At 42.9% G+C, this 18,937-nt stretch overlaps 1 protein-coding gene across 1 annotated transcript in view; it reads left to right on the forward strand.

Annotated features, from left to right (window-relative positions):
- Positions 1-4,974: 4,974 nt before the first annotated feature.
- mfng (MFNG O-fucosylpeptide 3-beta-N-acetylglucosaminyltransferase) overlaps positions 4,975-18,937 on the forward strand; it is a 40,690-nt gene continuing 26,727 nt past the window's right edge. The window contains exon 1 of the mRNA XM_049571807.1: positions 4,975-5,704. Coding sequence (XP_049427764.1) covers positions 5,324-5,704 — 381 coding nt within the window. The 5' untranslated portion in view covers positions 4,975-5,323. The remainder of the gene's footprint in view (positions 5,705-18,937) is intronic.

Below are 18,937 nucleotides of genomic sequence, written 5' to 3' on the forward strand. Positions count from 1 at the left end.
CTTTGTCGTCAGGAAGTGGAGTAGATCTTGGTAGGTGTCTCGCCTTTGGGAGTTGCTTGCCAAGCAGACCACTGCAGACCCAGTTCAAGACCAACGAACAACAAAGCCTGTTGTGATTTTGCGGGTCATTGCTGTGTTTCCAGTGGCGTTTTCGGCCCCAAACACGGGTGACCCATGTTGATTGAAGAGCATCTTCAACCTTCAATTCCAGACCTTCAGAAAACTGTCTGAGGATCCCGTTGCAACTGCCATGCCATCATCAGTAACTCCAAGGCAGCTAACGCGGTTGACATGTCCAACCAACACACCACCACAGTCAGCTTTCAATGTGATATGCGGCTGGTTGCTGTTATTTTGTAATGGCGTCCAACAACGAAACTTAAGGCAGCAAAAGTCTGAGTGCGGCAGGTGGGAGGTGTGGTGGGTGGGATCCATCAACCACCCACTTTCACCCATGAGGTTGATGTTCACTTCTTGTGAGACTGTAAAGCCAAATCCTGTTCTTTTCCCCTTAACGTTACCACGAGCGTTTAAGGTTGAAGGGAAAAACCCCCCCATCAATTTGCAGTGTTGTACCAACATAACATGAACAGTAAATTTCCTGTGAAAACAGAAGTAGCCTAACAGAACTTGACACAGCATTATAGAACATCAGCAAGTATTGCACCCAGAGTACCTTGCACGTCATATCTGGATGTGGAAAGTCCATGACCGAACGTCGATATGTGACGAGGTCGGAGTGAGAATGTGTTGCAAAATTCCATCAACTAGCTGTTAAAACATTTTAGTTTGGACAAAAGTGGTGGACTGGCCGACCGACTGGCATTGTCATTCTTAAGAATATTGACATCTAATCAGCAGATTTTAAATCTACAGGATACAAACCTTATTCATTTTGGAGACTCCATGAGCTGTCCTTCAGCATCATCCTCAAGTCAAAGAGTGAACACAAGATCCATCCATCCATCCATCCATCCATCCATCCATTTTCTAACCGCTTATCCTCTTGAGGGTCGCAGGGGGGCTGGAGCCTATCCTAGCTGACACTGGGCAAGCAGGGTTCACCCTGGACAGGTCACCAGACTATCGCAGACAACCATTCACACTCACATTCACTGTCACCAGTTAACCTATCCCCAATCTTGCATGTCTTTGGACTGTGGGAGGAAGCCGGATTACCTGGAGAAAACCCACGCTGACAAGGGGAGAACATGCAAACTCTGCACAGAAGGACTCCCACACCTGGGATCGAACCAGGAACCCTCTTGCTGTGAGGCGACAGTGCTAACCACCACAACACTGTGCCGCCTGAACACAAGATATCTAAGATATCTAACTGTAACACTGACATGAAATGTGATGAAAGTATTCATGCTCCTTGACAGATAAGTTGCGGCTGTGGCTCGGAGGTAAAGCAGGTCGTCCACCAAGATCAGTGGTTCGATCCCCGGCTCCTCCAGTCTTCTCTTTGAGCAAGATACCGAACCCCAAATTGCGCCTGATGATGCTTCCATCGGTGTGTGAGTGTGTTAAAAACTGAATAGCAGGTGGCACCTTAATGGTAGCCACGGCCACCAGTGTGTGAATGTGTGTGTGACTGGGTGAATGCGACTCGTAGTGTAAAAAGTGCTTTGTGTGGTTGGATGACAAGACAGGTGCTAAACAAATGAGGGTCCATTTGCCATTTTCAGTGACCCCTGGGACTTTTTGTTGGTCAGCCTAATTCAGTGTAATTCAGCCTAATTTTATGTTATTACTCTTACTGCCAGAGGGGGGAGACAAAAGTTCCACACTCCAGCTTTAAGTTACCCATAATTTGTTTATTTTCATCAATGTAAACTCAGCATTTTGGCTTCTGAGGAATAAGAAAAAAATCAAACAAAGGTGATAAATTATTTCTTTCAGCTCTCAGAATATTCTCATGACTCTACATCAATGTAAGACCTGAAACTGAAGAAACCTTCGCCTTGAGTGCATCATCCACATGACTCAGCCTGTTGTGGTGCATTTGCATCCTGACAACTAACAGTTTCAAAATGAGGTGGCCACTGTTAGAAAAACAAATGACGCCTACCGTTTGCTAACATGATGTTTTGCTTTTGCTCTGTAATAGTTCCATTTTTAGTTTATTTTCAGTGTAATATAAGTATAATGTCAGGAGGGTGAAACTTTAATGATCCCCAAAATAAAGAACATGTACTTGTGTTTTGGAATAACACGCTCTATTCACCAAGTGCTGATTTTAAATTTTATATAAAGCAGTTTCGTTGTGTTTTTGTGACTGAACCTCTCAGAAAGCTCTGTATCAGTGACTCGAGTGCTGAAGAGGAAGGAAGAAGGCGGAGTGTTTTGCTGTGGTTTGCTGTTTCTGGCTGAGTGAATAGATGACACCAGGCTCAGTGGGCTGTGATAACTCGTCTGGTGTATGGTTTGTGATTGATTCTCATTTTGTGAATTTTTGTCAGCTTTTCATATATATCAGTGGTTCCCAACCTGGGGATCGGGGCTGCACGGGAAACAGTTTACAAGATGATAACAAGGAAAATATTATTTCTCCTCAGAAGTTGTTTTCCCCCCCTGACTTCAGAGTTTTATCTCTTCAGGATTGTTAGAAAATATTCAAACGTAACACAAAAGGCAACACTTTTTGGTTAAACACAACTCTTGGAAGCATGCAACTTGTGTAGTCATTGTGAGTAGACCTTGGCCAGGAATACTTAACTTGCTTTGCCCGGGGGCCACTGTTGCAAAATGACAGGAGGCCAGAGGGCGGTTAATAAACAACTGTTAATAATTAATATATACATATTTAGCCCAGACCTCTGTCCAAGGGTCCTGAGGATCCACCCCTGGCACTTTTTTTGATTAACAACCTCGTTTTTTGTGCTTTTTAAATCATACACTATATAAAAATAATGAACGTAGCCACTGTGACGTCACACACTGGTTGTGAACTCCCGTTTTGAAGCCTTGAGTTTGACACTTGGCCGTGTCATCTTGGATTTTTCAGAGCCAGATGTTACCATACTTGGACATACAGCAACTAACGCACATGGTTGGGTTTAGGCAACAAAATCACGTGGTTAGGTTTAGGAAAAAGAACAGGGGTTGGCTTTAAAATCTTACGGGACTCCCACCCGCCCTACTCAGACTTTTGCTGCCTTAACTTTCGTTCTTGTCCCCCTGCGGTTCCCGCTGAAGCCGCCAAGTGCTGTTAAACTATAATGGCGACCGTTAAAGGATGGCTTTTTCGTCAGCTAGTCACTGCCCAAGCACCGGATTTCATTGATTTAGGATTGAGACCAGATTGTTTTTTTGTACCAAGCTGTAAACATGACTATTTCTACTGTAAAGCTGGTCATTTTAACATGGGGTGTATGGGCATTGACTCACATTTGGAGCCAGCCTCAAGTGGCCATTAGAGGAACTGCAGTTTTTGTTACTTCTGTGTTGGCTTCATTTTTCAGACGCAGAGATTACTGCTTATTCTAGTAGTAGTCTAGATGTAGTCTGGCACCTTATCTACACTCAGTACAAAAATCCCATTGTCAGTTTGGGATCAGGAATCAATTTATTTTCAGTGGACCATGCCAAATCTGGTCCACTGAGTATCACTGGTCTAGGCATTGCTTAGCAAGTTGAAATGTTTGGAGTCTGTGCAACTGCTCAGGCTCCAAATTGCTTCCTCAAATAAATTATTTATTTCAATGTCCATGTGGACATTATAAACTCTCTTAGACTCACCTTGAGGAGGCAGGCAGCACTGTGAAACTCATGTTTTCTTACTTTTCCAGTGCATTTGATACCATACGACCTGCCACAGGAGATCTTTCCTACTTGTGGCCATCAAACTGTATAACTCCTCCCCTTTCTGTAGGGAGGACAGCTGAAACAAAGGACACTGACAGCAATATTCACCTACATTAGATGCACTATTACTTAATATGATGCACATTAATGAAGCTCTAGCGAAAGTTCAGTCAGGAAGACGATACTTTTCTTGCTCAGGTGCTTAGTTTCTTTCTCACCCTGCCACTCACTCCTTGCACGTAAGCTCACTCACTGTCTCTAGGTGTCATTATCTGGGTAGGTCAATTGAGTCATCAGCTGATTCACAATCAACCATTAGCACAGCGACACACCTTCTCTGTCAGGCTATCATCTTACTGCTCCTCATTTTAAATATGGTTCTTTTTCTGCTGTGGTTCTTTCTTGCTGGACCCTCCACCTCCCCATCACCACCTTTGCGGATTCATCAGCCTCATCCGCCTCAGCAGTCAGCAGCCTCAGAGTCAGCAGCCACCACCACCATCAGTGTCTGGACTCTGTGGGCTCAGATGTCCCTCGATCGCAAAATATCTCCCTCTGGTGTCGAAGCACCAAAGACTTCTGTTAAGTCTTAATCAGCACAAATTGGCTGTTAATCTGTACACTTATATTCTGTATTAAATATGATCTTGACTTCATTCTTCTGTCTCTCCTGATTGAACTACTTTAAAATATCTCATGTGCAATAATGCTTCTCATTGTCATATTGTTTTCATCATAACATTGATTATCAGGAGCAGTCTGTTTTTTCAACCATTTTAGTTAATTTTTAGTAACTCCTGTACTCCTATAGTTACTCTATTAGTCACTGTTTTTTGCTTCTGCTCACTGAAAACACTTCTATCTTGTACAGTTGTGTATTTTAACAACCTTATTATTCTAAAACTAGGCCCAGTGAGTGACCCTGACCCGGGGGACCCACTGGTTGTCTGGTTGGTACTGGTTTTGAATTGTTAAAAGTGTGGTTACTGTAATTTGAAGAAGCTCTATTGAACTGAATCGAATTGAATTGAATACATTTAGTACTGTAAAATAAAAGCTTATAACCGGAAGTATACTATGATTCTCACTGTCGTAGTTTATTTTGAAATCATTGCAGGAAGTACTATCACTTCATACCGTGTGACCTGACAGTGGTGACAATGGGTGGGCAGAGCTGTGACAAAGTCAGATATATCCGAGTGGCAGCGGCTTATACACAGAAAATGAGAGGAGATCAGCCTTGTCATGCAGCTGTAAGGTCTTTAAACAGGTGATAAAAAGTGATAAGGATTATTAAATTATTCTGATAGTCAGTCTTCAGTCATGAAAAGTGTTAGTTAATTAATGAGGAACAACGGTTGTTCTGTTATAAAGAAGGAAGACGCAGGAGGTGATGGAGGAACCGTCACGAAATTAGACCAAAAAGAAACGAACATGAGGATTTGAAATGAGAGTACCAAGAAAATGGTTTTCAGGTTTTATGGAATTTAAATAGGCTAACTTTTTTTCTACGATGCAGAAGAGATGGATACGCCGGAAGTTGCCTGTCTTGATTTTCACCTTCTTCATCATTCTCTACGTGGATTTTCAATTACGCACCAGCAGCCTGCCCAAACTCAGTGCGGCTCACTATCCGTCTCCCGGTGCGCTTCACCGCTCCATCCAGCAAGCTCCATCCCCGGCCAAGGACGCACAGAACCCGGCGGGCAACAGCAGCAGCAGCAGCAGCGGGGACAGAGGACGCCCGGCCTCTGATGATGGTACAGGTGCACATGTCACGCAGCCGAAACTGAAGCTGGAGGACATCTTCGTCGCTGTGAAGACCACCGGGAGGTTCCACAAGACGCGTCTTACGCTCCTTTTGGAGACGTGGATCTCCAGAACCAAGACGCATGTGAGTGTGTGTCGGGTCTGATCTGTTATGGGCTGCTTTTAAAAGGCTTACATATCACAACAGCTGCTGCTGTCACCTAAAGACACCCGCACCTAAGTCACATGTCTTAGTCAAAGCAAACTCTCTCTGTTTATATTGAATTATGTTTATATGTTTAAGAAAAGAGACCAAGTGTCAGCTGAACACTTCACCAGAGATTTATGATGAAACTCCTGAACCCCTTTAGAGTCGTACATTTATTAGATGTATGGGTCTCATGTGTGTGTGTATATATATAAGCTACACACACACATATGTAGGCCTATAAGAAGACATGTGGTGTAGGCTTGATGATGAAATGAAAACATTCATTTCCTTCCTGCGTCAAAGCTGCAGATCTGATGACTGTTTAGTTGCAGAGTAATGTGGTTGGTCAATTTTACTGGCAACTATCCTGTTAGACTGACACACAGATGAAAACATGTAGAGAGAATCATCAGAAACAGGCTCTATTTGCTCCCTGCAGCCTGTTGAAACCTTGGTGTCAGTCTGATAAAGCTCAACTTTAACCAGCTTTCTTACTTCCATCTGTAACATTTAGGTATTGCAGGGACATAGACGAATTTTTCAGACCCAAAACATAACAGTCATCACAATGTAAGGGTTTGGTTTGGTTTAAAGAAACAGTGTGTAAGATTTAAGGAGATTTGGTGTCGTCTAGCGGTGAGGATTGCAGATTGCAACAAGCTGAAACTTCTTCCTATTAGAATTTCTTCGGTGTTCATTGTTTAGGAGGTTTTTACCAGGAGCCGAATTATCCACAGAGGTCTCTTCCTCTCCAAAAGAAACACAACAGGTGATTAAAACGAGTAAAAACATAGAATAAAGTAGTTTAACGTTACGAATCATAGTTTCTCTGATGCTGTTTGGTGTGTCGGATATGACAGTTAGCCTAGCATCTGCTAATGAGTGCTCACCTTTTTTCCAACCCAGTCTCACTCTAAAGTTGCCCTTTTACATCGGCACGATATGCAGCCGGTCGCTGTTACAGTTTAACGGTGCTTGGCGGCGTCAGGGGGGAAATGCGGCGGGACAAGAATGAAGGTTAAGGTGGTGAAAGTCCAAGTAGGGCGGGCAGGAGGTGTGGTGGATGGGTCCAACAAACACCGACTTTCACCTGGAAGAGCAGTGTTTGTGTCCCGTAAAATTATAAAGCCAAACCCTGTTCTTTTTCCCTGAACCCAACCATGTGCGTTAGTTGTTGGAGGGAAAAAAAAGTCGATTAGGGTTGTTTTACTGACATAGTGCATTTATTTTGAAAGAGACTGTATGTAAACAGTGAATTTCCTGTGAAAACGGAAGTGTATTTTGAAAGAAGACAATGCATGTAACAGGCAGAACTTGACACGGCGTCCCAGAACGTCAACAACCAACACACCCAGGGTACCTTGCACATCGTATCTGAACGTGGAAGGTCCATGACCAAACGTAAATATGTGACGAGTTCTCTCGCAAATCAGTGTTTTTCTGATGCTGCTCAGCATTGAGGGGCTTCTAACTACAGTAGCCATCATGAAAACACGAATGACCCTATCTAGAGCCAATGTTCGGCTTGTCCATACTAGGTTACTGTAGAAACATGGCGGTGCAACATGGCTGACTCTGTAGATGAGAACCTGCTCCCTATGTAGGTATGATCGGCTCATTCTAAGGTAACAGAAACAGTTCTTTCAGAAAGCCTAATTATCCACTAAACAAAACATCCTTATTACATGATGATCAATTTCTGCCATTATACTCCCTAAATTCTACACACTGGACCTTTAAAGACTCCAGTGAAGGCAAGATTGGGTGTTCAGGTGTCATGAGTGAGCTTTTGAGACTCAGAAACACATAACCTCGCAAACTTGTTGAACGCCTTGTCTGTAGAATAGCTGTTATTTTGCCATCAGTCCAGTTCAAAGGTTTTATTACAGGGCATCCAACGATTTTCATCACACAGGAGTTCTGATATTGAGTGCTGAATTTCAGGCAGCAGTGGCCCATTTTTTTCTCCCCGTCTACTCTTTCAGTATACTTATTGTTGAAGTCAGAGGTGCTTTATTCTCATGAAATACAAAATCACGCACTGTAGGCTGGCTGGCATTTTACTCAAGCTCCCAGCGAGGCTTTGCCAACTACAGTTGTATCTGTGACTGATGAGTGGCTCGTCCAAACAGCATCTCTGATCTATAGAGGCTTGGTTCGTCCAACCTGGCTGGTAAAATCAGAGTTAATCTTCAGAAAAAATGCATGTGAAGGATTCTGAGTTGGTGGAAACGATGATTGATTCACAGGGTTGACAGTACAGTACAGCACAGGATAGATTCAGTTATATTATTGATTCCATGTTGTGGTTCATGGAACAAGAGCTCATTTCCTTTTATTAAAACAAGTGAAACAGATGAACAGTGGTCTTCGGAGGGAGCGTTTAGCTTTGAGCTTCTTGTTTTCAAAGAAACTGCTGATTTAAGAGAAATGATTTTGAGAGTGAAAGAGGAAGATACTGATAGTGTATTCCTCTTTCTAAATGCGAAGGCAAAACACAAGATTGTTCCATGTTTGCTTTGGGTAATGATCTGATGCATTTGAGAATACACACACACACACACACACACACACACACACACACACAAACTGACCAACTATACACATTAACCCACAAAGATATAAGCATAGATGTAGTAAAACAGGAACACACACACACACACATACACACGCACACACACACAGGAAGCTGTGCAGGCAGGTTGTCTGGACTGAGGGGAAGCAGCCGGCGTGTAGCAACGCTGTTAACAATACTAAAACGGAAGCTGGTCATAGAACAGGAAGTGGAGAGGCAGATTGCAGAACAGAACGAACCTCATCTTACCCTTACTCGCACCCACACACACTCACAAACATACACACACACGCACACACACACACACACACACACACACACACACACACACACACACACACACACACACACACATCACAAGACTGTCCATTTCTCAGGGTGAAAAGTCATTTCTAACCAGCGTGGTAGCTTCTGTTACTGCACAGCTAATCTGCTCAGAGCCGGAAACAGAAGTGCGAGGACAGAAACTGTTCTCTAAAGTGTTTTTTTTTCGGTCCCCAAGATGATCTAGGACCCCTGGGTGCCTTCAATCATATTGGTGGAGATACACTTGTTTTTAATGGCTAAATATGATCATCAGAGGAAAGGTAAACACGAGTACACAACCATGCTAGCAGTTATTTGAGACACAGTATTACTCTGAGCTAAATGTCATAACAGTCTTTTGTTTCCAATTAGGACTGGGCGATATGAAAAATAAAATATTACATTTTTATTTTTACCGAAATGATTTTGATAAATATTCATCAGTAATGTAGATAGAATGACTAAAGGGGTAAAGGAAAATAATAGAACAGTCACGCTGACACTTCGCCCTGTGTCAGTTGCATTTGAACACACTACAAAGACAACATCCGACGGCCAAGTAGCACGTACGTTCTGCGCCTGCGTGAGAGAGAGCGGAGTGAGAGAGTGGTACATCCTGTCAGCCGAGGGGTTTCCTATCTGTGCAGCCGAGCACCGCAGCCTCTCCACGGACTATTACATCCAGACGGTCCCAGTGTTTCCTCCGCAGGCTCCACTTCACTCAGCTGCCCGACAAACCCGCTGCTTCTTCCCACTTTAACCTGAAAAACAAACCGGGGCTCGGTGCTCCGGTTGGATCCAAACGGAGAAAGCTAGTGGAGGCTAACTGGTTGTGCTTCCCTCCGGTCATGCTGTGGCTAACGCTCCGCTAGCCTCACAGCTAGCCCCGGTTTCTTATTCAGGTTAAAGTGGGAAGACGCAGCGGGTCTGTCAGGCAGCTGAGTGAAGTGGAGCCTGAGGAGGAAGCACCGGTTAGCCCCGGTTTTACTACAGGCAGATTCACTCGCTACAGGGGTGAGGAAATAAAACCTGAACAGCCAGTCAGAGTGATCTCTGTCACCGGCAAGCTCCGCCGCACATTCAACATGCTCAATCGACTGAAAAGCCGCCAATGTGGACGCCGTAGTGCCAACGGTGAGGGACACACCACAAAAACTAGGGCGACAGACGCTCACCGACAGCCAGTCGTCGGCTTTGTGTGTCAATCTTACATATTGCTAAATTAAAACCATGAAAAAACAACTCATATGATATAACAATATCCAAAACATAAGACATTATCTAGTCTCATATCACAGTATCAATATAATATCAATATTTTGCCCAGCCCTGTTTCCAATGCTGACATGATGTTGTGATGATGTTTAGCGAGCACGGTGGAAACCACTTAAAGTGATCACATCCAGTTTCTCTCAGTAAAACAAGTCTCCAGGAAGCCTTTGGCTGCTAGTCATTGCTGCTAGTGTTGGACACAAATGCATGCAGGGAAAGCACCTGTGGCTGAACCCGCCCACGTGCAGTGGATTGATAATGCCCACACAGACAAAACAAAAAGCATAGCTGAGTCTGATGGGATGGTACTTTTTTTGCAGATATTTTGTCATAAAGTATTAGTATTGTATTAGTGAGTATTGGACTATAATTTTGCCCTAATAGTGGCACTATAGAAGCAAAGTCACAAAAGTAATGAGGGTTCATCTTCTGGGAACCATGAATGTCTGAGCAAAATTTTGTTGCATTCCATGATGCAGATGTTATTTCACAGGATAAGTACAAGTTTTGACTTGGTGGTGGCGCAAGAGGAAAAGTCGGAGAATCACCAAAGTCATCCTTAAACCCAGTTCAGACCAAAGATTCACGATGAGAGGAGCTGAAACACTACTCTACTTGCAATGTGCCGTTCTGTAGCATTCTAAAAACATGCCGGTTCACGCCAATGCAACTTGATGAAGCTGTGCATCATCTCTATGCAACAACTCTCTGTGCTTCTGTTCTGATTTCCAGCCTTACCTCCCGGTAATTTGGACTTGACCATCTTACTTCATTACAAGCCGACTGGCTATAGAAACAGGCAATGTTACGATCTAAAAATCAGTCGCTGGTGGTATGACCAGCAGAGTTTAAGGTGACACCATCAGGCAGCTTGAGTCGAGTTTAGAAAGCCAGCTGACACCGCTGCAACTTCTCTCTGCAATGTTCTAAAACACTTTTGCCAGTCATTGGTCTGAACTGGGCTTTAGGATTCATCTGCTGGGCAACATGAATGTTTGCATGCAATTTCACGGTAATCTAGCTGTCGAGATAGTCTGGGACAAAGTGGTGGACTGACCTGCTAAACAGAAAAATTTAGTTCAGTATCAGCTGTGGTGAATTAAAGGTTTGTTTTTAGTTTCGACTACTTGGCTGCATTCCCATAACTTGCTCTGGTGGCTGTGTTTTCTAATCAAATGTTGTTGAATGTTAATGTCGAAGACTTGCAGTGTTTGGCCTCAGAGGAGCAACACAAGGCTATTTTTTAAGTTACCTACTAAACCATTAATGTTCTGCAAATAAAATCTTGTGATTGTCCTTGGCTTGAATCCCCGAAACAACTGGATAATTCTAAATGGATAAAGTAACGAAATAGATCAGTGATTTTCTGTCTTTGCTCAGGTACTCATCAAAGTACCTTCGAGGCACCTCAGAACCCCCAAGTCAAACAAGGTGAAGGTCCAGATGCCAGATTTGAAAGCCAGAATCCCATCACATGGGCACGAAACCTGTGAAGTAGTGATCAAAAAACCTTATCAAGATATATTGCAGTCACTTTGTGCCATGGGGCAGTACAAATCTTACTTAATGTCCCTTCAACAGCGTAAAAAACAAGCTGAGATTTATGCATGTCTGCCTGACCTCAGTGAAATGTCCTCTCAAACTTTGTTTACGAGACTCTCCATGCTGACAGTCTGCCGTTTTTGCTCCCCAGCCCAGGTTGACTGATTTCAGTGCAGGTAGTTTAGTTTGAGTTATGATCAGAGGAGAAGAAACAGTGATGGTGGAACGTTCTAAGGGTTTTACTGTGGTAGATGTTGGTGGTGGTTGTCTTGGTGATTGTGGTGAGGAGGATTGATCGAGGTATCCTATTACTCCTCCTGCTCCAGTGATGGAGGGAGGGGTGGACAAAGGTGAAAGTAGATGAGTATTAAGAATTGATGGATGAGATGATGCAGCCTCTTAAGAGTGCAGTAGAGATATGATTATGGAGATTAGTCACTTTAATGTAGACACACACAGAGTGAAAAACACTCACCACAAAAACACACACTTTCATGATTTAATTCATAATTTGCTGATGAGTAATTAGTAAAGTAACATCATCACTTTTCAATGCATTGTCATGACAACAGAGCAAAGACCCATCCTCTGACGAACGTCATGAGATGAGTTTTAAATCCCTGGAAGAAAAAAATCTGCAAGCTCATGTTTTATTTCCTTTGGCCATGGACAGATTGTGAGGCAGTGGGCCCCTGGGCACAGATATGCAAATTGCCGCACCACCTCTCGTACATAGAAGCAAGACACACAGACTTTGTGCTGGTTTTGCCTCTTTATGTTGTTGTTGTTTTGCGTCTTGTCATTTTGTGTTTCTTTATGGTTGTTATTCCACTTTTTATATTGCAGTTTCTTTGCATCTCTTTGTGGTCTTTTTTTTGTCTCTTCCTGATCTGTACGCGTTCATTTGAGTGACATTTTGCAGGTGAGGACCAAGGGGCCCCGCTGACACTTTGGGCTCCTGGGTCTGTGCCTGGTAGGCCCGTTCAGTAATTCATCCTTTGATCTTGTAGATGCATCTTGTTCCACTCTTGTGAAAACAGATGTCCATCTGACCTGGTCCACTTGAGCTGCATCTCCACCTTGTTGTGCCTTGTTGCCATTTTCAGAGCAAAAAGAATAGGCTGGATTGAGATGGATTGGTTTGTGCACTGAGTCCTTGTCAGGCAAGACTAAGGGTTTGGTGCTGCTGGAGCGCACAGGAATGATGCTCTGCCATGTTTTTTCTCCAAGTAGGAAATACATTTCGCAGTTCACAGAATCTGGTTCAAATTCATGAACATTTTTCTAAACATTTAAAGATCCAATCTTTACTAAAACACGTCATCCTAGAGAGACAGTAAAAACAAATGGAATAGTTTGAGTCGTCATACTGACATTTAAGGTGTGTTGATTGATTCATGTTGTCAATTCATGCACTGAGTAACACGCAAGAAAACATTTGGCTTTAAAAATTGCAGGTAGCTGTCAACGGTAGCCTTTGAACAGCAGGGTTTCATCAAAGATATTGCATTACAAGCTGTGCCAATGGTATGAAATAGTATACACTTACGTTCTTTTAAGTGAGTACCGTGGCCACTCTTTTTATCTGCTAGCTTAATATCTGGTATCAACCGAGTACATGATCTATAAGTTGCTGTCAGATCTCGCTACAGTGTGTTGCTGAGATGGAGACAAGTCTTGAACAAAGTTTATTTTCTCCTAATAGTCTAAAGAATGCCATATTGGTGTTCGAATGTTCGTGAGGTATGTGGCTTGTGAAAAAAAGGTTCCAGTATTTACTTTGGTGACTTTGGGGCCAAAGAAAATGTGCTCATGTTCACTTCTCCCACTAGAATGAATACAGCAAGTCACATAAAGGGGTGAAAGAAGTGAAACCCACTTGACACAGATACAGGCAATGGCTAGTGAGCCAGTGGTCTCTGGTTTTGATCTCAGGTTCCAGACCAATTCACAAACGAATTTCCCTCTGGGACGAATAAAGTAAGTCTTTAAGTCTATAAGTGAATCGGTCTGCCAGTGCCGGGTTAGGAAGAAACAAAAAGAGGACCCCTCAGTCAAGGTTTTTTTGTTAAACTAAACCTAGTTGTAACCTGAAACCTAAAGCTAAGTGCTAACCCAAACATTAACGACTTTTACCAGTAGACAGGAAGTCCCCACGACTCGAGTGTATGAGTAGTTTCTGTTCCCATAACAGGCCTTCTTCATCACTTCAACATAGACATGAATACCATGCGTTATATTGCCCCTACCCAAACCATAACCGCAAAACCAAGTCTGAACAGCCTTTTGAAGAAGCAGGGACTGGCCTCACTTTTAAGGTCTAAAACCCAAAGCCCCACATAGGTAGGAGAACAAGAACAAACATACACATCTAGAAGAAACAGCAGCTCTATCGCCCTCTTCTGGATGGCTGCAGAACGATTGCCGGCCACAATTCAATTTGTCCTCTCTGTCCCACTGTTATCTTTCTCTTGACCATCAAAAGTTCATGAAATGAGAAAAATCAGAAATCTCTCTATCAATCCTATAAAATAAAAGGCAGCTCACTTTTTGAAAAGGTACCCCTGGAATATATTTTTACTAATCTCATCATGTAATCCAGGGATTAAAGTCATTAGCTGGAGCTGCCTGTCAGGCAGTCTGGAAAGCTTCTCTCTCACTGCTTGTCTCTTATTCATGCTGTCCATGTGCTCTCTCTCAGACAAACACACACACACACACACACACACACACACACACACACACACACATACACACACAAGCTGACGAATGTTTATCATGCATTCAGTGTCTCTCTCTATCGTGGGAAGTTCAGTTTCACACCCTAATCGCATTACACTCTAACCCGACTATCTCCTCTTTTCCTATCTCTGTCTCTTTAAAACTCACCCACCCACACATACTCATACACACACACACACACACACACACACACACACACACAGCTGGTTTAAGTCACATCTCTTGCCTTCCCTGTCATTTCTAATTCACTTGATATAAAAACAATATATTCATGAGTTTGTGAATCACATTTATGTTGCATTAATTCTATTTTGTCTGTAAATTCTGCTGCCATCATTTTAAATATAGGCTTATGCGGTTATGTATCCGCTTTCCTCATACTTTTTCATTTTGATATATCTATGCGAGGGTAATATATCATGAGTGGTAGAATAGAGCGTGAGATGGATCGATGGTTTGGTGTGGAGTCCACATTGATGTGGGTACTGCACCGGACCGTTGTGGTGAAGAGGGAGCTGAGCCAGAAGGCGAAGCTTTCGATTTACTGGTCCATCTATGTCCCAACCCTCACCTATGGTCATGAGCTCTGGGTAGTGACCGAAAGAATGAGATTGTGGATACAAGTGGCTGAAATGAGTTTCCTCCGTGGGGTGGCTGGACTCAGCCTTAGAGATAGGGTAAGGAGCTCAGACATCCGGAGGGAGCTCGAAGTAGAGCCGCTGCTCCTTCGTGTTGAAAGGGGTCAGTTCAGGTGGTTCGGGCATCTGATCAGGATGCCTCCTGGGCGCCTTCTGCTTGAGGTGTTTTGGGCACATCCCACTGGTAGGAGGCCCCGGGGCAGACCGAGAAGACACTAGAGTAATTAAATATCTCAACTGGCCTGGGAACGCCTTGGGGTCCCCTAGGAGGAGCTGGAAAGTGTTGCTGGGGAGAGGGACGTCTGGGGTGCTTTGCTTGGCCTGCTGCCCCTGAGACCCAGCTTCGGGTAAGCGGATGAAAATGGATGGGTGGATTTGTATGTGATGTTTTGGCGGCTTGGTGGTGCAGTGGTTAGCATTGTTGCTTCACAGCAAGAGGGTTCTTGGTTTGGAACAATAGGTGAGCGATTCGAATACCGGGTTGGGGCAGCCTGTCTGTGCCAAGTTTGTATGTTCTCCCTGTGTCAGCGTGGGTTTTCTCCAGGTGCTCCGGCTTCCTCCCACAGTCCAAAGACATGCAGGTTAATTGGTGACCCTAAATTGTCCGTAGGTGTGAATGTGAGTGTGAATGGTTGTCTGTCTCTATGTGTCAGCCCTGTGATAGTCTGGTGACCTGTCCAGGTGTATGCCATCTCTCGCACAATGTCAGCTGGGATAGGCTCCAGCCCCGCTGTGATCCCCAACAGGATAAGATGAGGTTATGGAAAATTAATTAATGAATATGTGATATTTTCAGATAAACAGTTTTTCTTTTTGTTTCTGACCTCCCCTCCAGGTGTTGTTATGAATCCGTATTCTGTTTCTAGATGGATGTGTGAGCATAAAATTGTAATCCAAAGATGTCAGGAACTTAGCTGGATTCATATTATAAGTTTTTTGATATTTGAGGTCATATGCAGAATTCATATCCCTCACTTGCGCCATTATTTTCTTACTCTCTGTTACTCTCAGTGTTTTATCTCAGTGTGTCAGATCTGAATATGATACAGGCCTGTATGTTGTAGCCACTTCAACAGAGCTATTTCAAAACGCTTTAAAATGTATGTTTGAAACATCTTTAGAATTCTTGTTTTCCAGCCAAAACTCAGAAAGACACATTAATACGTTTCTAGGAGCTGAATAAAACATGAGTTACGGGTTGTGTTTATCTTATCTAACGGATGATTTGTTCCACTCTGAGGTTATTTAGTGTCTGCCTGGCAAAGGAAGTCGAACACACCGCATGGTTCAGCCTGAGGGGCTGTGGAGATGGAGTGTGACGCAAAGGTTGCCTGTTTAAATCCCATGGTGCAAACCTGCTCAGTGTCAGTGACTCATGCACTATAAAGATTTCTCATCTTTCGTTTGAAGTCTGCTACATGAGACTGAGAAACTGAGGCAGGATTCCAGCTGGTTGTGGAATTTCTTAAATGTCTGTGAATTTTAGAGGAATTTAAAGTGATTTTGCATTTAGAAAAAATCCATCCAAAAATCCATCCATCCAGACAAATGTACTGTAATATATGTAATATTACAGTACATTTGTCCATGGAAGTCTGCAAATAGACTGCATATGCATGCATTTAGCCACTGAGCGATAACATTTGAATGTACAGCTCAACCTACGTTTTTATATCTCCAGATTGATTTTGCTTATGAACTCATTTTTATCCTCTGCCAGGGTTATTTTATGTGTATTTGTCTTTGCAAACACATAAATCCCTTGAGAAATAAATAAAGAAAATTAAATTGGAAAAACATGTACTATCTAAATTACATATTACAATATTATGTATTTCTACAACTACATTTTGTATTACTTCGTTTAGTAATAGTTTTTCATGGTAAGTAATGGTATGTTTTGGCAGCACTCTCCTTTTAGATTTAAGAAACTGTAAAATCATATCATCACTATCACTATCATCACTGAACTCAACAGGCTTGTATTTTGGACAGGCCTTTAATTCCCTTCACAAAAAACGATAATCAGCAAAGATGGGAAATATAATCAAATTGTTTATTTGAACAAGCATGAATATTACTTGTATAAAAACTAGGCTTCAAATAACATCAATTATGAATCACACATTTGATCTAGCTCTGACAATACAGGGCATCACAGAGAGAGAAACGTTATGACACTCTTTTCATAGTATTTGTTTCAAGGGTTACAGCACCCGGCATACTGACACACCACTTTATCCTGTTAAAACAATATTTACAGCGTGGATTAATTTTTATGAAAAACCCCTTTGATTCTTTTGATCAGCGGACCCTCATGGACTTAAGGAATTTGAATAACTCACTCACTGGGTAATCAAGGAATGGGCACATATTCTGACTTTATAGCCCTATTCGGACGGGATTAGTTCAATGTGGAGACGTGGGGTAAAGTATTTATTACCAGGGATTTTAGTCCCGTCCAAACGCGCCATGTCTGTAAGGGTCCATGTCATTGGTTCGACAGCCCATTGGTTCGACATCCCATTAGTCCGACTGTCTGCAGTGCTGAACGGCTCGTGGCGGGCGTATGGTGCGCCGCGACCGGCTTGAGGCGGAGCAGGCTCGCGGCTTATATGTTGGTCACTTTCTTTTTCATTTTAACCCACACCATGATCTTTTCCTGACCCTAACCAAGTGTTTTTTGTGCCTAAACCTAACCAGACCATAACCACAGGGCATCATGATGATTTCGGAACGGACTTCGGAACAATGACTTTAATATGGTTAGAACAATGGGATGTCGGACCAATGGGCTGTCGAACTAATGGGCAATTCCCGTCTGTAATCATTACGGATAATGTCAGCAAAAATTACAACGACTTTTACCTTCTGTAACACGGTTTGGAGAAAATACCTCGGATAATATTAATCCCATGCGAACGCAATCCTCTGTAAAATTAACTGATCAATTGAGTTTTGGAGAATCTAACCGAGCTAACGATGTGTAACAGCTGGCAGCTAACTAAGGTTAGCTCAAGTGGGTGGCCAACAACATGGTTTATACATCCAAAAAACTTCTATAGAAATAAACTGCTTGGCAACCAGACCAGGCGTCTAATTGAGACAGGCCTTTATTGGTCAAAATGTGCTCCCACACCGGGCTTGTAAAAGAGAGTGGGTGTTGAATTGGGACTGGGCTTTTAATCAAAGCTTTATGATATGTGAGCTAGCTAATGCTAAATCACCATGCAGCACTTATCTGTAACGGGGAGGTGAACTACTTAGCTAACATTTATGTCCTATTGAAACATATTGGCCAATTAGATGTATTATTATCCCAAGTGTATGGGCATTCTTGTGGGCTACAATGGATCGATTTGTAACTTTTCGAGCAAGACAGTCTGACATACCGTTCACCTCAGAAACCACAGTGGCGAGGGTGCAGAGGGTGATGCCAATGCACCTAGCCATGCTACACCTACTGCTGACTGAACTTAGCAGCTGCAGGCAAGGGCAAACAAGAGAAGATCCGAACATACTCTGAGGATTGTCTTAAGTGCAGCTCAGTTTTATATGTTGATTAATATAGTTTAATATACATAGTAGGGGTCTCTGCTCAGTCTCTCTTTGAGCTAAAATCCTGGGCCTGAAAAATGTCAAAGACCATTTTTTTAGATTATAGAAATTAGTAAAATAAAACTGAATCTGCAGCCTGAGAGCTTCAATAGTAGATTGCTTTTACAGTTTTACACCACCAGAGGTCAGTGTTGTACCAAAGATCTGTCTATGTGGTGTAAGAACAGGCTGTGAGGGCTGTGAGAGGAGATCACTAAGATGTTTGTGAGTGTGTGTGACTCCAGACTTATTTGACTCATATGTCTGCCAAAGAACAAATTGACTCTGCCATATAGTGCTCTGTGGACTTCTTTGGATCATAAACGTGTATTAGTGTGTGTGTGTTTGTTCTGTGTCGGCGTGCAGTGACTAATTTTTTAGCTCACAGTGGGGAACCTTGTTTTTGTCACATCGAATTTGCTCCTTTAAAAACAATATTGATCCTGTGTGTGTGTGTTTGTGTGTGTTCAGTCCTTAATGAAGGTGCTTTCAGGA

The sequence above is a fragment of the Epinephelus fuscoguttatus genome, linkage group LG3 (genome assembly GCF_011397635.1).
Source record: "Epinephelus fuscoguttatus linkage group LG3, E.fuscoguttatus.final_Chr_v1".
NCBI classification, from domain to species: Eukaryota; Metazoa; Chordata; class Actinopteri; order Perciformes; family Serranidae; genus Epinephelus; species Epinephelus fuscoguttatus.